At 30.8% G+C, this 22,822-nt stretch overlaps 1 protein-coding gene across 1 annotated transcript in view; it reads left to right on the top strand.

Annotated features, from left to right (window-relative positions):
* The window catches only part of LOC115882652 (cadherin-99C), a 243,377-nt gene that overhangs the window by 190,484 nt on the left and 30,071 nt on the right, over positions 1-22,822 (top strand). Inside the window, exons 9-13 of the mRNA XM_030900847.1 lie at positions 14,974-15,192; positions 16,019-16,213; positions 18,201-18,462; positions 20,832-21,035; positions 22,061-22,200. Coding sequence (XP_030756707.1) covers positions 14,974-15,192; positions 16,019-16,213; positions 18,201-18,462; positions 20,832-21,035; positions 22,061-22,200 — 1,020 coding nt within the window. The remainder of the gene's footprint in view (positions 1-14,973; positions 15,193-16,018; positions 16,214-18,200; positions 18,463-20,831; positions 21,036-22,060; positions 22,201-22,822) is intronic.

Here is a 22,822-nt window from a genome sequence, read left to right as displayed (position 1 = left end):
TTATTCATAATATCAATACATAGTTTATTAACGTAGTTTTCATGTAGTTAATGAACGGGAAAAGACGTAGTTTTTGAAGAAAAACTACACGTAGTTAATCAGGTAAATTACGTCTTAATTAACTACTTCCGAACCCTGGATCTACCTCCACTTAAAATACTTGCACTTATTTCTGGGGCACCCTGTATAATTGTTTTATATCGAATGTTAAAACAAATCATAAATAAATAAATAATACAATACTATCTTTTGTATTAAACATTTTCTCAAAATTACCAGAACAAATGAAATAATGAATTTCGACTAAATTGAATTAAAAAAGGAGATGAATTAAGAATAAATTTAAGTAACAGTTAAATAATATATATTACATATTTCTGGGTAGGTAGCAGATACTTAAACACTTAAACAGTCAGATAAAATAAAAGGTAGAATAAATTAACCTAAACCTACGCTTAATTTTACTATTTACAAATAATTACTTATTAATAATTCAATAACATAATAAAACAAATCCAAAAAACGAATATTGTTAGGTCAGAACGAACCAAACGCTTCATTGCTAACTCGTGCACAGCCTTTTTCATCTGAAACAAATAAAAAAATTGTAAATAGAAGCAAATATTTGTATTTTTATTATTTTGGTAAGCTAAATATACAATGTTTTATATGTACTGTATGATCGAAAAAAAAACAGCGTTCAGGTGGCTTGGAAATGACGATCGATGACATTCGCCATATAATTTTACATATAAAATGACAGCGGTCTTCATTTCACAGCCATCGCTGACGCCGTTTTTTTTTTCGATCATATTATACAGGATGCGTCTCAAAAGTGGCTCACCCCCTATAACTTTTTTATTTTTTCAGATAAAAAACGATATTTGGTATGTTAGTATATGACATAAATTAGGATTGATTGACGTATTCAATTCTTTTCGGTCACTTCCTGTTTCAGAGGAAATGACTACAACTTTTGATTTTTAAATGGCACCCTCTGTTTTTTTTACTTTATTCGATATTAAATGACACTCTGAATAGAACGAAATATCATATGTCAACTTTTGACAATTGTTTTTTCACTCAGTAGTTTTATACGAAAACTTATTACTCTTCAAAACAGTTAAAACACATGTAGGTGGCGCCCCCTACAAATAGGAGTCATATTGACTTCAAAATCAAATTTCTCATGTGAAAAAAAACCCAGACACCAATTTTCATCCAAATATTGACGTTGCTTCAGAAATTATTTGGAAAAAATCGAAATAAAAATGCATTTTAGGACAAACATTTATACGAATTTTTTTACTTATTTTTATCTGCAGAATATGCTGCCGAAGTTTCCGGAGTAAAATTCGGACCACCCTGTATATTAACTTGACCTCGCCAAAATTACCATCGACTGTCATTCTCCAGCCGTCTTTGACGTCGTTTTTTTTCTATCGTATGATACTTAATCTGAGCAAAATAAAACACGAATTCATCATAATACACCAAAACACTTTACTTTTGCACTGAAAGCGCGTTTCGCCAACCATGTTAGCATCATCAGCAGGTGATTAAAACTGTTTCAAAAAGTTTTAATCATCTGCTGATCATGCTAACATGGTTAGCGAAACGTGCGTCCAGTGCAAAAGTAAAGTGTTTTTGGTGTATTGTGGTAAATTATTGTTTTAATTTGCTGTTGTAACACCAAAGGTTCCAATCCCCAACTGTAATAATGAAATACATACCCTAAACAATAATACACACATAACATGTTCACACGAAAGTGTTTTTTCCTGAATGAACCTATGAACCTATGAACAAAAGTTCATCCCGATCACGCAAAGAAAACAAAAAGTTCCTCTTCAACACCGACACAAACAAACTGCGTTTGAAGTCCAGTCTATTCAATTCTTTCCTCATACGTTGCCGTAGCTGCTTCAACCACTCAATTTCGTCAATTGCTCTCGTAGCACTGCTTCCTCCACATCTGTGTTCGTGTTTTCCATTCCTCAGCACATTGTTCGTCCCGTGAGTAAACAGCCTCAAAGGGCAACCCTTTACCACGCACTGGTACACACGTCCGCCAAAGGGTTTCTGACACACCAGTCTGTAGATCTCGTTTCTGGCGTCTCGGAAGTATTTCGACATTATACACTGAAATTAATACAGAACTTTCAAAGTATTTTCGTATTTCTTACTATGGGAATGACTAGGTTAGACTAATATTGTTAGGGTCTTGACAGTAAATTTTGTTTGGTCGCTGGCGACGCAGGTACTTATTCTTCGAATTCTTATTTATGGATTTTCTTTGGGTAAACAATATTTTAAATGCGGCGTTGTCAAATTTTAACGGAGCAAACAGATGATGGAGTGGAATTTTAGAATTTTAGAATTTTTTTCTTTAATTTTCTGAAATATATTATGTTGTATGATTTTATTTTTTATATTATTTACTAAATTTTGTATTGCAATATTAAAAATTATACTACCTTATACAGAGTGTCTAAAAATTTATTTTAAATAATTACTAGCATTAAACAGCAATAGCTTGTTTAATTTAAATGGAACACCCTGTATATTTTATAAGAATCAGATGCACAATTTAATTGTCTATCAAATCGTATTATACTATTTTACTTATCTCTTCAAGTTTTCGTAGAAAATGCATTTTCTTATAATTTAGAGCTCATTTATCAATATACCCATGGAATATTGACATTTTAGATTATTTTTAAAGATGTAACAAATCAGTTACAAATAAATGTTTAAAGAGTATACGTATTGTCGATATAGTTCGTTTATTTCATTAAAAAATAAAAAAACTGTTTAAATATTTGTTAAAGAGAATTAGATAGCAGTATTCTAAGCTAACTACATTAATTGACTGTTTGCGTTAATAATAATAATTGCTCCAAAAAACTGAATTCTGTATGTGTATCAGACAGTGTGGTAAAAAGTAACACTCTACAAATTTTATTTCATTTTTTGACGAATGCTTATTTATAACAATAGAGACGTTCATTTTCATAACTTATTATTATATTGATTTCTGATTCTCATCTACATTTATTTAGAATAATTTATTAACTAACACAATTAAATATGTAATAAATTAATATTTGGGCGGAAATTTTTGCTCGATAAAAAAATAAATTACAACTTTCTTAAGGACAACTGTTAGTAACCACCATTAAAAAATAAGTGCGGGCCAAGTAAATGATGTCTAGCCCTTGACCTCACCAAAATTATCATCTTCCCAGCCGTCTTTGAAGCCGTTTTTTTTTCGATAGTATGATGGCAAATATTAACAAAAACCTTTCTATAACCTTTCGGAATTCCCAGACTTGTGAATTTTTCAGGTTATAAACATTTTATAATAGGGACAAAATTTATAAATAAGTCGTAAAATTAGTAGACAGTTTGAAAATATAGTATAGTAGTACGAAACTGACTATCACTATTTTGTTTGAATTTACAAGCTGTTGAATTCTTGGTATATACAGGGTGTAAATATAAAAGGGCGATTGCTTGTTAAAAATAAAAGGTTTTATACAAGGTGTTTCAAAAAACATTGTCATCTCTCGTGGGGAGATTCGCGTAAAAATAGGATCTATTTTTAATATCAACATTTCGTAGCTACAAGGAGTTAAAGTGTCTTCATTTTTTTATATTTATTATAATTTTCTTTCAAGTGCTTTTAGCGATGCGAATGAAATTTTGAGGGTAAAAGTTACTATAGGTGTAACATATTTTAATAATAAAAAAGTGTCGACAGATTCACCAGGGACGTGCATATATGGGTTTTAACGGAATATTTTTCCAAAAAAAAACATGTGCACCACTGACTTCTATTCACTTGATAGCAAAATTGTGTAAGCCATTTAATGCTGAATAAAAGTTGTGTCTTCATATTTTGTCAATTTCGATCTCCTTAATGATATAAATGCAATTTTATTAATCACAATTAATAAAATTATACAGGGTGAGTCTTAAATTAGTGCAAATATTTTAGGGGTAGTATATTACGACCCGAAGAACACGATTATGAAGTTTTTTTGGGAAAAAAATTGAAAATTTGGAATTTTTTTAGTTTTTAGTTAAAAACCAAATTTCTTGATAATATGGCAACATAGGTAGTAGATTAAATTTACAAGAAAAAAAAAACCAGAAATGATCCAGTGGTTAAGTTAGGTTTGAAACACGGTAAAGAGAAAATATGTTTCTTTTATCGAGATCTACCAGCCCTGAAAATATTTGCACTTTTTTAAGACACATCCTGTATATTTAACTACTTTATTTATTACTAAATTTTATTAAAACTTATAACACTGATGTTCAGTGCTTTCTACAGCAAATTCAAAAAAAATAATGGTATTTAAGATAAATAATCGCAAACTTTAAAACTATGCATTTCCGCAGACTGATGAATCAATAAGCACTTTTTTAACATTTTGCTATTGTAATGAGGGCAAATTTTTTTAAAGGTTGTTATTAGACTTGGATTAATTCAAATTAATAAAATTGCGTCTTATTAAAGAGACCGTAATCAACAATAGGAATTACGGTCTACACAATGTTGAAAAAAAATCAGTGGCGCACATGTTTTTTTAGTAAAATATTCCAGATATAACCCATTTGCACGTCCCTGGTGAATCTGTCGACAATTTTCCAGCAATAAAATATGTCGGACTTATAGTAAATTTTACCCTGAAAATTTCATTAATTCACTAATAGCAATTGGAAGAAAATTATAATAAATCGAAAAAAAATATGAATCGGACCTTCGCTAATACATAAAGGCGGGTTCTCACTTGTCAGTTTCGCTGACGCAGTCTGACTGATTCATTATCAATGAAAATAAAATCAACGATTGTATTCACACGTTTCATGTTTTACTACATTCAGTATTCAGTTGGTCCAAACATTTTGGTGGTGATTTCGCAGACATGAAAATGGTTAAAAACAAAATTGAAACCAGGTGTTCGCGAAGTTTTTAATTCGCGAAGTTTACAATTAGCAAATGAATTACAGAATATTCTGGTGAATCAGAAATGAAGAAAACGTTTTTTAAAGCAGATACGTCTACAAGAAACCGTTGACGTTCTATTTTAACAGAACGTCAACGGTTTCTTTAACGACGTATCTGCTTTAAAAAAGCGTGTTCTCATAATAGTTTGAATGTAAATATTTTTTTATAGTTTGTTTTTCTTCTTTTATTCTTTGAATTTTTTTTGCTTCCGACGATAGACTTTCTGAAACGTTAAGCATTTTTTTTCTTTGTTAAGCCAATTTGTATAACTGTAAACATAACTTCTGATAAGCAGTGTCCGTTTAGGTTTAACGCAGAAGTGTTTACAAAAAATAACTATTTTATTTTGTAGATTTTCTTGCAGTGCAGTGGCGAAATACCCATAAAGGATTTTTTTGGAGATATACATTAAAATAATTAATTAACTTTAACTTGTAAACTGAACAAATCACGAAAATGTAGTTCTCACGCTTCAGTTTCTATTCATTATTCGATAATGATCAGTCAAAATGAAAAAAGTAGAACTGGTTTTCACTTTAACTGAAAGTACGAATTTACTGATCATTTAACATGAAAATGTGTTCTGACGTTCATTATTTGTTCAGTACCACTGAATCAGTCAGACTACGTCATCGAAACTGACAAGTGAGAACCCGCCTTAAAATAAATCATATTTTTACGTGAGGAATTTCCCCACGAAATATAACACATGTTTTTTGAAACACCCTGTATTAATTACCTATAAATATACTTACGTCTATTTGATAGTCATTCCAACGCCAGATCCTTCAGTTTATCCAAAAAGTTTTTCTTCAACACAGAACCCCGCATGTTTTTCTCAATATTCAACCTATCTAGCTCGCGATCTGCGCGATTTTTAAGCTGCTTAAGCCAATCACTTTCACTGACCTCCTCTTTGTCAGTTGAAGCTTCTGATGAGGACTGTGCGCCACTGTCTTGTTGCTGTCCGTGACGGTGTTCTCCTCTTTGATGGGCCATACTTAGGCCGTACCGGTACATCTTCGCCGGACAACCTTCCACGACACATAGGTACACACCAGGATTGCCAGGAGGGTTAAGCTGTAGTAGCTCGTATCGGTTTCTTTGATTATCCCATATGTACTTTGATGACATATTTAAAATTAAAGTAATACGAAGGGTAGAAAAAAATATTTCTCGAACTATCGTTACGAACGACTGAAACCAACTAAAGTTCTAAAGGTCAGTATCTTAGTACCAGAGCAGGTACTTGTTCGCTAGACTATTATTTACAAGCTTTTTCAGGTAAAGAGTTTTATGAATACACTGTTGTCACGTTTTAACAGTGCAAATTTTAGTACTTTCGGGTCGCTCTCAGGGGTCGGGTAAAGCGGGTGTGTGGCCAAAGGAAATATATATTATATTTCAGAAATCTGCCTAAGACTTATTCCAAACACACGTGCTTTGATTAAGGCTTGATTAAGGTTTGCAGAGCTTCAGCATTTTCCATAAAATAGCGAGCAATTTGTTACAAAACCATATAAATTATACCGAGTGTTGCATTGTCGGACGGGACATAGGAAATCCCATGTAAATTTTAATGGGGTCAATTATTGACTTCCCTAATTATTTTAGAGAATAATTCTATTTAGGTTTATTGAAGAGCACTAAAACCCACATTCAAAAGAATAACTTTAGATATTTTTGATTAGCTCGTTTACGAATTATCGCCGATTTCTTTTTAAATATTTCTCCTTTCTTATGGCCCTGTATTTACTTATGAGCACCAGTCAAAGTAAAAGATAACTGTCAAATGAAGTTGTCATTTCAGAAATTTTCCTATTTAGTGCTTTATTATTATTGAAAACTCATTCCTACATCGGAAATCTTAAAGATGTATTTATAAAAACAAATTAATATGAATTAAAGTAAAATAAAGTAATCAATTACAAGGTTAATTATAGTATTATTACCATATTCAATAACTTATTAATTTAGGTACTATTAAATTGTTAGAACTTTAGGATTTAAGATGTTCAAATATTCCTCCATCGACTGCTAGACAATAACCCAGGCGATCATAAAATTCTCTTCTTACATTCGCTAGTTGGTAAACTGAAATTCTATTGCATTCGGCAGAAATAGCATTTTTTAACTCATCTAGATTTCGGTATTTTTTATCCTTGTATATTTTGGAGTTTAAATGGCCCCAGAGAAAGAAATCATTTGACGAAATATCAGGAGACCTTGCTGGCCAATTTACTGTATGATTTAGGCCAATAACGTTTCCGTTAAAACTATTGTCTAAATATTCCCGAACAGCCAGGGTACTATGTGCCGGGCAGCCATCCATTTGGTACCAAACTTCCTGATTTTCCCTAGCGGCATCATGTAAATCAGGTAAAATATGATTTTCGAGTAGTTCCAAATAATATTCTGCATTTAAATTTCGCGTAAGAAATAATGGCCCGATAATATTGTGTCCGAATATCCCTGCCCAAACATTTACTTTCTGTGGATATTGCGTCCTTGTTTTGACAAACCTGTGTTGGTTTTCTTTGTTCCAGTATCGATAATTTTGAACATTGGGTTCATTATTTAAGGTAAACGTGCATTCGTCAGTGAAACATATGTTTTTTAAAAATTCCCTATCCGTGTTTGCTCTTTCCATCATATCAAAACAAAACGCCTGCCGCCATATTTCGTCCCCATCTCGTAGCTCTTGGTGCTTTTCATATTTGAAGGAATAGTATTTATGTCGTTTCAAAATTCGAAACGGGAAAATAGAAAAATTTTAAATGGAACACCCTGTATATTATTGCATTTTTAGTTTCTACGATTAAAATAAAGGTAAATTTGATTGAGGTTTATTACACTTAAACCTTACCGTTTTTGAAATATTTTCAATTTTACGAAATTGCAGTATAAATTTTAAGGCTTCATTTCTCCGAGGATATCAAAGTTTTAATACTAAATATTTACTGAAGTTTATTTATTGATCAGTTATTGTGTTGCAATAATAAAATTATACTACCTATACAGAGTGTCTAAAAATTTATTTTAAATAATTACTAGCTTTAAACGGCAATAATTTATTTACTTTAAATAGAACACCCTGTATATTTTATGAGAATCAAATGCACAATTTAATTGTCTATCAAATTGTATTATACCATTTCTTACCTATACCTTCAAGTTTTCGTAGAAAATGCATTTTCTTATAATTTAGACCTCATTTATCAATATACCCATGGAATATTCACATTTTAGATTGTTTTTATAACAACAAATGTACAAAATGTACAGACTAGGAATATTATCGTTTTTACTAAAACGATAATATTACTAGCCCATTTGTATGCTAAAAGAAAACTATTTAAATCTTTATAAAAGAGTATACCATTAATTAAATATACCACTAGTATTTCCGCCCAAATACTAATTAACTACAGACTTAATTGTGTTCGTTAATAAATTATTCTAAATAAATGTGGATTTTAATCAGAAATCAATATAATAATAAGTTATGAAAATGAACGTCTCTGTTGTTATAAATAAGCATTTGTCAAAAAATTAAATATAATTTTTAAGGTGTTACTTTTTACCACACTGTCTAATACACATACATAATTCAGTTTTTTAGTATTTGGAGCAATTATTATTAATCAACGCAAACAGTCAATTAATGTAGTTTGAATACTGAAATCATATTAATTGGTCCTCTTTAACAAATATTTAAACAGTTTTTTTTTTATTTTTTAATGAAATAAACGAACTATATCGACAATATTAGTATCTGTACTCTTTAAAAATTTGGTACATCTTTAAAATGATCTAAAATGTCAGTATTCCATGGGTATATTGATAAATGAGTTCTAAATTACAAGAAAATGCATTTTCTACGGAAACTTGAAGAGATAGGTAAAAATGGTATAATACAATTTGATAGACAATTAAATTGTGCATCTGATTCGCATAAAATATACAGGGTGTTCCATTTAAATTAAACAAGTTATTGCCGTTTAAAGCTAGTAATTATTTAAAATAAATTTTTAGACACTCTGTATAAGGTAGTAAAGTTTTTATTATTGCAGTACAATAACTGATCAATAAATAAATTTCAGTAAATATTTAGTATTACCCTCGGAGAAATGAAGCCTTAAAATTTATACTGAAATTTCACAAAATTGAAGATATTTCAAAAACGGTAAGGTTTAAGTGTAATAAACCTTAATCAAATTTACCTTTATTTTAATCGTAGAAACTAAAAATGTAATAATATATAGGGTGTTCCATTTAAAAAAATACAACTTTGATATTTTTTATTTATTTGGGACACTCTGTAACTTGTAAAAATATTTTTAAATTGTAGCTCTAATAGTCCTTCAACGAACCCAAAACTTACAATTTGTAAAAATCTAATCGTTTAGCTACAATATTCCGTGTCGTATGTGGTGAACAACCCTGTATAAGGGAAGGATTTTAAGTACTTATAACATATTTTTTTCTATTCGTCCGAGCTAAATTCGGACGCAGATGAATCCATATTGGGTTCTTAGTAAGCTTGGTGATATTCTTTAATTTTCTGATAATACCATTGGTCACATTGAGGAACATAGTTTTGGGCCAGTATCATTATATGATCAAACTTATTTTTTAAGTAACCTTGTACCCAAATATAATTTTCTCCCAACATCAGGCAATGACACCGGTTCCAAAACTTTTTTATTTTTAATATTAAATTCAGAAAAAAATTGGCTCACCCACAAACTATTTATGTTTTATGGAACTTGTGGGTGAATAATCTTCATCAGAATTTGTATGGGTTCCCCCAAATGGGTCACTTGATGAATCCGACATTTTTACTGCTTACCCGCACAAATTCAACACAATTTTAATCAAATTTCCCAATACTATAGTAAAACAATGGACATTATTCGACACGTGTTAACCGGTAAAACATTTCGTATCATACTACGCAAGAACCAGCTAAGTCCAGGACTTGACCGGTTCTTGCACAGTACTGTTTGCTGGCAACCAACAAAACATGAATATTATTTTTATTTTTTATATCAGAAACCTCGTTCTTGCATGGTTCGATAGAGCATTTTAAACTGTGCAAGAATATGTTGTTAACTAAATTTACCCAAAAATTGGACTTAGCCGGTTATTGCATTGGACCCTTCAATTTAGAAATAAAGCCGCATCAGCAACATAGATATATTTAGCTAACTTGACTGACAATATTATTTGTATGTTTTGTATTATCTTTTGTTTGTTTGTTTTGGTCCCTTGTTTGTTTACTTTGTTTGTTTACTTTACCTTTGTCTACAAATTGTAAAATTTTTTGACAATAAAGGCATTTATTTATAAACCAAAAGAGATAACGAACATGATTGGATTGAACCTAAAAGAATTTTGGACTTCCATCGTAAAAATAAACATATTTCTTTAAATTGAAAATATTCAGTTATAAAACACTCTGTATAAAAAAGCAAATATGGATTCAAAAAGTTTGACGAAACAAGTAAGTAAACAGTGCTCGTTACAAAATAAAAAAATTAAATAGATATACCGGGTGCGTCTCAAAAGTGTGGCTCACCCCCTATAACTTTTTTATTTTTTCAGATAAAAAAAACGAGATTTGGTACGTTAGTATATGACATAAATTAGGATTCATTGACTTATTCAATTTTTTTTGTCACTTCCTGTTTCACCGGAAATGACTACAACTTTTGATTTTTAAATGGCATCGTCGGTATTTTTTTACTTTATTCGATAGAAAATGACATTCTGAATGGGATGACATATCATTTGTCAAATTTTGACATTTTCGCATATGGTTTATTTGAAACTATAACTTGCAGATCGTAACGGAAATTTGACTTGAAATACCAAATGTGTGGTATCAAATTATTCGTAAAATATGCCTTTTCCAAATATGCTAATGAGCCACCCTCGTTCCATTTGAAAAAATTGAGATATGATTAAAAATACGATTTAAGCATTTTCTAACTGACCAGGACAAGACACTAAAAACATTAGACGACCAAATCAATTTTTCCGAGGCTCCTTGATTAAGAATTAGTCTTTTTAACATAGTCATGGCACTCTAGATTGAATTTTAAAATACGATTTTTTATTAAGCGAGAATGTCAAAAGTTGACATATATGATATGTCATTCTATTCAAAATGTCATTTTCTATCGAATAAAGTAAAAAAATACCGACGATGCCATTTAAAAATCAAAAGTTGTAGTCATTTCCGGTGAAACAGGAAGTGACCAAAAACAATTGAATACGTCAATCACACAATCCTAATTTTTATTATACACTAACATAACAAATACCGTTTTTTTTATCTGAAAAAATAAAAAAGTTATGGGGGGTGAGCCCCTTTTGAGAAGCACCCGGTATATAAATACATACATAATATAATAATATCGAAAAAAATAATGTAATAAATAGTCTAAAAATTGTATATTTGCTACAATTAAAAAAATAAAATCGTATCCACAAAACTTTTTATTTAAAAAAGAACAAATTCCCGTGTTATAAAAATAAAGTTCTTTTATCAACAAACATTAAACAAAAAAATTATAATAGTTAATTTTTTAACTTATCATTAATAACTAAAATTAAAAACTACAAGAAAATTAACACAAATAAAAGAAATAATACGTAGAAACTTAAAAACATTTTATTTATTAAAATTGCAAGTCTATTATAATTTTCAACAATAATTTTATTGTCGTTTTCTATTTAAATACATATATTAAAGTAAAAGTAAAAATATACATAAACAGTCAAAAAATTGTATAATCTCTACAATTAATTAAAAAAATAATAGACAAAAAATTAATAGACAATTAATTTAAAAAAAATAGACAATTAATTAAAAAACATAAGACAAAAAAATCACTAATAATAAATGGTACATCAAATGATAAAAAACTGTCTTTGAATCACTGGCCATCTTTTATCACAAAGCCATTCTTTTAACTGTGATATAACTCTCTCTCTCTCTCTCTCTCTCTAACAGATCAAACACAATAATTAAACATACTTTTTCAACTTTCTCAAAAATATCCTGCGTAAAAATGTCTCCCTAAAGTGCCTTTTAGAATCAAGCTTTTTGACTTCGTTTTTCATGTTTTCCTTCAGTTTTTTTAATTTCTCTTCTTCCGGCTTAGCCTCTTTCTTCTTCTTCAGCTCTGCCAACAATGTCCCTCTTGATGGCTGTTGTACTGTTGCTGATGGCTTTTTTCTTTTGTGATCATGTTTCCCAATTTGTTTGATTTCTTTCTTCTTGTTGACTACCAATTTCGTACGACAACAACAACTCTCCTCAGCACATATCCATACATGACCTCCATTGGTTTTTTTATACAAAAAACTATACCTATAATCTTGGTAAAGAACTTTCCTTCTCATTTTTATACCGTAGAGAACTTTAACTTAATGTGAACTTAACTTAAGAGCTCTAAATTCCTTTGCTGGCAAAGGCGATAGAGTAAGTGATCCCATAAGGTGTTGTGACACCTATTTATTGATATCTGTTCTTAAGGCGGGGCTAGGAAATTAATTATGGGGAGGGGGAGTTATTACAACCCTTAAATCCCACCCTCTATGACCAAGATGCTTACAGACTGAATCTTTGTACTTCGTCAGACATATTTTTAATATATTACTATTTATTAATCAGTGTTTTAAACTTTCTTGAAAGAAAATTTATGAGATTATCCAGTGATTTCTTATTTTTGGTGGGTATTATTAATATATATAAGAATTATACACAGTATATCCCCGAATTGTCTTTACAAGAGGAAAAACTTTTTTATTATTGGCATTATGAGAAAAATTCCTTCTTTATTTTGATACTAAGAATATAATATAAAAATTAATCATTTGTAATGGTGATGATAAAGCAAAGCAAGAATTTCCATTAACATACAAACTGGATAAAATTTTCTCACATTTATGTCAGCATGAGAAAAAACAATATGGCGATATTATTATATAACTTGGTAATATTTGAGGGGTAGTTTCATCTCGTTGGAATTTGACTGAAAAAAATCCGTTTGTCAAAAATAAGCTTTTTACGTCAAGCAGTTTAAGCAGAATCGTGGTTAATCAATTACCCAACTTTTTGGAACACCCTGTATGATTTTTTAAAAAATTTCAAAATATGTAAAAAACAAAATAAATTATGCGTGTCCAAGCGTTTTCCCGAAACACTAACCGTTTTTTAAATAACAAATATTGTAATATTCGAGGGGCGTTTTCACCCTCTTAGAATTTGAGATCCAAGAAACCCCTCCTTATCGAACATCTACACCCCACAGTCAATTCGTTTGCCAAAAATCAACTTTAAACGTCAAGCAGTTTAAGCAGAATCGTGGTTACTCAATGGTCATATTTTATGTAACACCCTGTATAAATTTTTTAAAAATCTTAAAATATGTAAAACAACAAAATAAAATATACGTGTTTAAGAGTGTTTCCGAAAAACTCACCGGTTTTTAAATAAAAAATATTCTAATATTTGATGGGTGGTTTCACCCCTTAGAATTCTAGTTTCGAAAAATCCCTTTTTATCGAACCTCTACACCCTAAAGTCAATCCGTTTTCCAAAAATCTGCTTTTTACGTCAAGCGCTTTAAGCAGAATCGTGATTAATCAATGACCAGATTTTTCGAAATTTTTAAAAAAATTTTAAAAAATCTTAAAATATGTAAAAAAAAGAAAATAAAATATACGTGTTTAAGCGTTTTTTCGGAAACTTGACGGTTTTTTAAATAAAAAATATTGTAATATTTGAGGGGTGGTTTCACCCTCTTAGAACTGAAATTTCGAAAAATCCCTTCTTATCGAACCTCTACACCCTTGAATCAACCTGTATGCCAAAATTGAGCTTCTTACGTTGAGTGGTTTGAGCAGGATCATGATTAATAAGTGAGTCAGTCACTTAAGGATTTTATATATTGGTATAGATATACTCCAGAATTTTTTTAAATTTGTTTGTTCTAAAATGGTTTAATCTGTTTTAGAGAAAATAACAAAAACATGAAAATATGATTACACTTAATAGTAAGTATTACATTTTCCGATAACTATGATCCCGCTTTCCGTAGCATTAAACTAAATAAATTTTGAGCCAAAGAGGTCGATTTGGACAGCCTCGTAAACAAGTTCCTTTTGTTAAGGTCGAAGAAAAAGGAATAGAGTTTCTAATATACCATAGGGGTACTTCATAAATATTTAAAATTTCTTGTTCACATTTGCATGCGTTTTAGTTATGAGTAGATATGTTGAGTTGTTTTTTTCTAATAAAACTTTGACTAATTAGAAGCATCAATGTTTATTTTCTAGTTTAAGTATTTTAAGAGTAGGTACTATAATAATAAATAAATAAATGTTGAAACAATTATCAAAATATAAAAGAATATCACATTGTGGTTCTTGTTAAAAAATATGTTTCAAGCAGATATCACAATAATGATGTATTTGAAGGGATTCTTGAGTATACTTAGGGGGGCCCCTAACAAAGCTTGCGGGGGGTCCCCGCGAGAATTTGCCACGCTACTGTAGAAAAAGTTATCAAACTTTTAACTTATCTTTCAAAATTTGCGAGAAATGTCATTTTGGCCTTTGATTATCTTCCGTCAAGAGAAATTGTAGTTAGAAATCAAAAGTTGATTGTTTTATACGCTAAATATTAAGTTTTCTGTATGGATACAACTGACTAACGCAAGCTGTTGCTAGGATATTCTATTAATTCTAATTGTACTTTTTGAACACCGAAAAACTACGCATGACTGATATCATTTAGATATTAAAAATATAGAAAAACATTTTTAGCGAAAAAAAAATAAATTGGTATGCCGTCATTTTCCTTTCTCTCTGTCATCGTCTGTCAAAATCTTCCTTAAATCGTACAGACTAAACATTAGTTAATTTTTCTTTTTCTTTTGCAGATCTCCAGTGGTGTCAACCAGGGTGTTTTGAACGTGTCTCCCGAAAAAGTCCAAGCCATCGACATGGACACGATCAATTCGCCAATCAAGTACTCGTTTGTCAGTGGCAGCCCAGAGACTTTTTCCGAATATTTTAAGATTAATCCGGATACAGGGGCGGTGCACCAAATTAAAGCGGTGGAGTCGTCGATTACCAAGAAATTTAGCATTATTATAAAGGTAAACAGTTTTATTGTTTTTATTTTATTTACGAGAAATAGAAACAGAAGAAGGAACAAGTATATTTAACTTTGCTTATTTTTAATAGAACCACCTATGATATACGTATATCATACCAAATAAAGTCATATGATTAAGCTTGACCGGCACAGGATTGCCCACTTTTACATATTTTCTTTTAACCAAAATATTTTAGGAAACAAAATTAAATTAATTATAAATATATAAACAGTTATTATTTACATCAACAAAACTCACCTTCTTCACAACACTTAAGGGACATAAAGGACCATTACTACCGCTTTCCCGTTCAAAATATGGTTGCGATGAGTTTTTTACAGTGGCTATTAAGCTATCTTGTACACTTCGCACTAAAATAGGTTCTAAAAAGAACATTGGTCGACTGCAAATGTCTGCTAGTAAACATTTTAACACAATTCATGTAAATTAAAAACTCGTAATACAAAACTGAAGTGTCAATAGAATGACAATATCAGGAAATAAATAAATAAATGTGGCAACTTGACACTTTTTACTGCAGAGCTACCACCTGAATCCCCAGCGGGAAATTTAAATTCCAATTAGACAATTTTAATAAGGTTGCGATGAGTTTTTGCAACGACTATTAAACTATCTTGTACACTTCGCACTAAAAGAGGTTGTAAAAAGAACAATGTTCGACTGCAAGGTCTGCTAGTAAAACATTTTTAAGCTTAAAATTTCACAACACAATTCATATAAATCAAAAACTCGTTGCTGTTTATTAAATTCAAAGAATTATTGATTTATTTTTAATGAAATATATAACTTTTCTATTGTTTAACAGGCTCAAGAAGTCTCAGAGGCGAAAAGATCAACGACAGCAAAACTGTTCATCACTGTCAAGCCTGTCGATGCTCATCCGCCTGAAATAGTCCTTTCCGCTCGAGAAGGTTACGTAAAAGAAAATTCTCCAATAGGGGAAGAAGTGTTTGATGGAAATGGCAAGCCGTTAATTGTGACAGTTGAAGATAAAGATTTTGTAAGTAATAATACCACAATACACCAGAACACTTTGCTTTAACGCTGGCTAGGATCTAGTACCAATAGGTTTTTTCGGAAGCCTGAATCGCCTTATATACATACAGGGTTGTTCACCACATACGACACGGAGTATTGTAGCTAAACGATTAAATTTCTACAAATTTCAAGTTTTGGGTTCGATGAAGGACTATTAGACGTACAATTTAAAAATAATTTTACAAGATACAGAGTGTCCCAAATAAGTAAAAAATATCAAAGTTGTATTTTTTTAAATAGAACACACTGTATATTATTACAATTTTAGTTTCTACGATAAAAATAAAGGTAAATTTGATTATGGTTTATTATACTTAAACCTTGCCGTTTTTGAAATATTTTCAATTTTGTGAAATTGCAGTAAACATTTTAAAGCTTCATTTCTCCAAGGGTATCAAAGTTTTTAATACTAAATTTTTACTGAAGTTTATTTATTGATCAGTTATTGTGTTGCAATAATAAAAATAATACTACCTCATACAGAGTGTCTAAAAATTTATTTTAAATAATTTCTAGCTTTAAACGCCAATAACATCTTTAATTTAAATGGAACGCCCTATATATTTCAGGAGAATCAGATGCACAATTTAATTGTCTATCATATTGTATTATACCATCTTTTACCTATCCCTTCAAGTTTTCGTAGAAAATGCATTTTCTTATAATTTAGACCTCATTTATCAATATACCCATGGAATATTGACATTTTAGATTGTTTTTAAAGCAACAAATGTACAAAATGTACAGGCACAAGTAATATTATCGTTTTTAGCAAAACGATAATATTACTAGCTTATTTGTAAGCAAAAAGAAAACTATTTAAATCCTTATAAAAGAGTATACCATTAATTAAATATAGCACCATTATTTCCGCCCATGTACTAATTAATTACATACTTAATTGTGTTCGTTAATAAACTATTCTAAATAAATGTGGATTTGAGTCAGGAATCAATATAATAATAAGTTATCAAAATGAACGTCTCTGTTGTTATAAATAACCATTTATTAAAAAATGAAATATCATTTTAAGGTGTTACTTTTATCACACTTTCTAATACCCATACAAAATTCAGTTTTTTAGTATTTGGAGCAATTATTATTAATCAACGCAAACAGTAAGTTCATGTAGTTTGAATACTGGAATCATATTAATTGGTCCTCTTTAACAAATATTTAAACAGTTTTTTTTATTTTTTTAATGAAATAAACGAATTATATCGACAATATTAGTATCTGTACTCTTTAAAAAGTTGGTACATCTTTAAAAACAATCTCAAATGTCAATATTCCGTGGGTATATTGATAAATGAGGTCTAAATTATAAGAAAATGCATTTTCTACGAAAACTTGAAGGGATAGGTAAAAAATGATATAACACAATTTGATAGACAATTAAATTGTGCATCTGATTCTCCTAAAATATACAGGCGTTCTATTTAAATTAAACAAGTTTTTGCCGTTTGAAGCTAATAATTATTTAAAATAAATTTTTAGACACTCTGTATAAGGTAGTATTATTTTTATTATTGCAACACAATAACTGATTAATAAATAAACTTCAGTAAATATTTAGTATTAAAAACTTTGATACCCTTGGAGAAGTGAAGCCTTAAAATTTTTACTGCAATTTCACAAAATTGAAAATATTTCGAAAACGGTAAGGTTTAAATATAATAAACCTTAATCACATTTACCTTTATTTTAATCGTAGAAACTAGAAATTTAATAATATACAGGGTGTTCCATTTAAAAAAATACAACTTTGATATTTTTTACTTATTTGGGACACACTGTATCTTGTAAAATTATTTCTAAATTGTAGCTCTAATAGTCCTGCAATGAACCCAAAACTTAAAATTTGTAAAAATCTCATCGTTTAGCTACAATACTCCGTGTCGTATGTGGTGAACAACCCTGTATAATAAATAATCGTTTATTTATTGTAGAGTACCAACGATCCCAAACCACAATACACCTTTGAACTAACCAGTCCATATTTTATTGTGGATAAAAACGGATACTTGGTGGTCAACGAGAACAATCTGGATAGAGATCCCCCCAATCCAGGAAAATTCAAATTCCAAATTGTCGCAAGGGAAAAGAACGGAGTGGCAGCTAGTGCCCCTGCCTCCGTCACTGTCAATTTGCTGGACGTCAATGACAATGCTCCTGTATTGCCTATTATTCCACCCGTATCAGTACCAGCAGGTAAGCCAGATAATTTTTCAGGTCTTTTATTTAATTTTACAATATTATTAAGCACTCCATGTTCTCTTGAATTTTAAACTACACCGTTTAAAAATCATTTATACTCAATATAAAAATATATTACAACCTTCTTAGGGCCAACAGGCAGTAAGCGCCGTTGAAAAAAATAAAAAAGAGTACGGCCTAGGTAAATGACGTCTACGGCTTGACCTCGCCAAAATTATCATCCATTGTCATTCTCCAGCTGTCTTTGACACCGTTTTCTTTTCGACCGTACATAGTAATCAAATTAAAAATATAAAACATTTTTTTAAAGAAAAGAATGAAACTAAAAGAAATAATAGTTATTTTTTATACAAGGAGATAAAATGCTATTTTATCGTCGAAAAGATTAATTCACGAACGATGAAATCGCGAGCGAATTAATTTCGGGAGACGATAATGCCATTTTATCGTCGTGTATAAAACAATATTTCTTTTCCATAGCGAGTTACGTTTTAAAAAATATTCAGAAATTGTTATCACAGATTAGGTATACTATATGTATACAGATAAAAATCTTATCCCTAATTCGTGGTACGAAAATTGTTTTTTATGACGATGTGCAAACGAATAAAATTTCCTATGCGCAAAAATAAACTCGCGTAAAATAACAATAAACAGCGTAATAGAGAGATATCGCTAAACCGAATAGCGTGCATGGACGTTAATAAGGCCAGGTGTTATTTCCTTTACGTGAGGTGGTATTAACTCAAGGGTATTAACTCTCTTCATTTATAGTTATCGGATCGGAAAGAATTCTGTTCGTGTCGCGTCCGCTATTTAAACTTAACCTAACTTTGAATTTAAAACTTTGAAATTGTTTTATTTACTAGGTATTTTAAAACTAAAGGGTTAAAGTGCTTATTTTCAGTGCTTTATTGTTCAACGTCTGCCAGTGGGTTTAGGACAACATGACAACAAGCAACAAATTCTCTTAGAAGGGCTAAGTCGTCATCTGCTGTAAACCTAAGCCTCTTTATAGGTTCTTTAATATTGGAAGAGGTGGAATCCATATTTTGGGCCATATTTATTTAATTAAAACTAATCCCAGCTACTTAAATGTCAAATTACCTAATAAAACTAAAGTAATAATTCAAAACAATTCAAACATAACCTAAAATAAAAGATCTCGCCGGCCGGGGGTGCAACTTTGTTCATGTTTCAAAGCGATAGCAAAGTAATTTTGTAGCTTGAGGCACTATGTTCAGTAGCAATATCGATTCGTAGCGATATTCTGATTTCTCGCTTTGTAGCGAGGCGACTGCCTAGACCTTGTCGCACACGTGTGCAAGAGTGTGATAGTGATACCATATTTCGCAGCATTTGCCGAGAATACCCGATTTGATAAAGCGACAATAGTTTTGCAATGACCATAGTACCGATCATGCTTCGACATCGCTTCTAAACGATGCTAACTTGAAGAAAGTTGCACCCCGGCCCCGGTTGTCAAATACCCGCACATGCCCATTTAAGCAATCTTTAAACGTTATTTAGAAATTAGAAATAGCGCTTGGTGTAATTAATCCGCAAATTACGTCAGGCGGTAACGTTATTAGCGGGTGTTGTGTTAAAAATTGACTCGCGCCATTCGCCCATATCGTAACCACGATAAGGTACGCGTAAATACCGCATGACGCTATTCAGTTTTTCGATATCTCTCTAATAACTGTGCCGGTCAGGCGCTGCGCACAATTTTAGGGACCATAAGTGGGCGTGCTATGTGCGCAAACTAGTAACCTAGCTAGTGCCCGATTCCGAAAATTGGAACCACGAAAAACAGTAAAGAAAAAACAAAGTTTATAATCTGTATAATCTGTGTTATTATTTCAAGGAATTTATTACGAGTAGAAAAAATATTGTGCTGGGTTGGCGTTGATTTCTATGTAATTAGACAAATAAATAAAGCTGTCTCTTTATCAGTCAGTTTTGAGTCATAATTTTTTAATTTTCTTTCGTGTCGATTGCTGATTGAATTGGAGCCAGAAATGGCTCAAAACGAAATAAGTAAATTACCAACAGATATTCAGGCTGGGGCGACAAACGCCATATCCAAACTAATTCCATTTAAATCCCGAATAACTTATGAAAAGGAACACAAAAAATTTCAAAAATGGAAGCAATTAAAAAACGTGCGAGAAGAAATAAAGTTTTTAACCTATCCTCGCTGTTAAAGTATCATTGAATCTACCCTTGTGGTTAAAGTACTATTTTATCTACTATTTTTGATAGATATAAGGCAATTTTAGTAGTTGCTATGGAAAAAAAAGTATTCTAATTAAAGCTCAAAAGATTTCTAAATTATGTTTATTCTTGAATACATTTCTTAGGTGATGTGAAAAGAAAAGTTACCACAATCCATGCTACAGACAACGACGAAGACGAAAATGCAGAAATCAAGTACTCGATTTACCATGTTTCCAATAATGGAAACAATAAGTTTTCCATCGATGAAAATACTGGAGTTATTACCACCATCGGAAAACTAAATGCCGGAGATCAGTACAGTTTAACAGTGCAAGCTACAGATTCAGGTAATGTATCAATACATAATATAGTAATAATGATATAGAGTTCAAAAAGCCTGTACAGGGTGAGCCAAATTGGACGCTTTTAAAGGAAAACATCCTTTTCTATAGGAGAAAATTTTGTATTTTTATGAAAACATTTCCAAAGCTCCTTTTTACGTAGAATTTAATGGTTTAAGTATAGTTTTTTTTTTAAATTAATAATTTAAGAATAATTATCAACAGAAAATTTGATCTTTTATATGGGACTGTATATTTTTAATTTAATTGAAAAGAATTTAAAATTACCTGTCCAAAAATATAGCATACTTGATATTTTGTTCGATTCCTCTTATGATATAGAGTTTTTAAAAGTTCGCCCACTTTGAATTAGTAGGCTTTGAACGGCGCGGGCTGTAATGCAAAAAATTGTAGCTGTGAGCAGCAATTATAGGAAAATAATATTTGCAATGAGAGATGTAGAATTTTTTAACAATTTAAACTATATTTAACAACATCAACACATTTTAACTATATCTAATGATATAGTTAAAATGTGTTGATGTTGATGATGATATCTAATAACAATAAAAATTAATAGCAAAACAAGACATGAGATTTTGCTACAGGTGTTCGATATGTCGACCGTCTTCTGTTATGGACAGACGGGACCGTTTTTGAGCATTTCTCGCGGAATTTATTAACTCAGTGGGGGTGAAAAATACCCTCGCATCACGGCTAAGTACTTCCAGTTCTTGTCTAGATTATACGGGCAGTTTACAAATAAGAACATTTATTCTTCCACAAAGATAAAAATCCATAGCCTCTAAATCCGGCGGCCTCGACGGCCTCGAAGGCCAACAACTGGGATCTTGGTTAGCTATTCAATTATTCTCGAAGCTGGCTGCTAGGATATAATTTATTTATATCCTAAAGATATAGGATATAATATTTATTTTGCCAAATTCATAAGGGGTTCAGCAAGCCAAAATTGAACAATTATTGATCTTATGGTTTTAGTTATTATAATTTTTGTATTTCTTATTTTACAGGTGGTCTCTATAGCCAAGCCATCGTCGAAGTCACAGTGAGTCCAGGACCAAATACAGAAGCTCCAGTTTTCGAGCAATCAGTGTATGACATCGAAGTTAGTGAGGGTGCTACAATAAACTCCACTGTTGCCACACTTTTGGTAAGTTCTTCTGTATCTGGAGGAACCTAACAAACTCTGGAATGTCAAAAAGACATTCTTTTGTGGTTTCTCCACATCGAGTCAAGGGCCAACCACCGCCTCTATGTGATAAATGTAGTAATCCTTTAACTGTCAAACATATCCTTAAGGAATGTAGTCAGTTAATTATAACCTAAGAGAGGCCTGCAATCTTTCGCCAGACATGTCAGTTATTTTTTCTACAAGTGAGCAACCTAAACTTTTTAATTTTCCGGAAAGATCGGGATATATATCTAAAATATAGGTATCTAAAAAGCTACATTTTGGTTTAAAGCAACCAATTACTAATTAAATTGTACATATTTTTACGTTTTATTGTTTTATTCTATGTTGTTCTGTACCATTTACTTTATTTTTACAAAATCAATGTCTGTACTATTAACATATACAATCTGTCTATAAACGTGTTGTTTAGTTTTTACTTTTTGTCAAATATACTACCGAACTAAAGTAGCAGATGATACGCCGCTAAATAGCATTTGATGCTGATGCGGCTTGAAAGCTAACATTTATTTCTTCTTTCTTTCAGTTCTTCTGTAAATAATATTTAAGTGTCAAACTAAAACTAAAAACTATTATTGGT

Source organism: Sitophilus oryzae, unplaced genomic scaffold (genome assembly GCF_002938485.1).
Source record: "Sitophilus oryzae breed Bouriz unplaced genomic scaffold, Soryzae_2.0 scaffold_179_pilon_pilon, whole genome shotgun sequence".
NCBI lineage: Eukaryota > Metazoa > Arthropoda > Insecta > Coleoptera > Curculionidae > Sitophilus > Sitophilus oryzae.
This window is presented reverse-complemented; position numbering and strand designations above follow the sequence as displayed.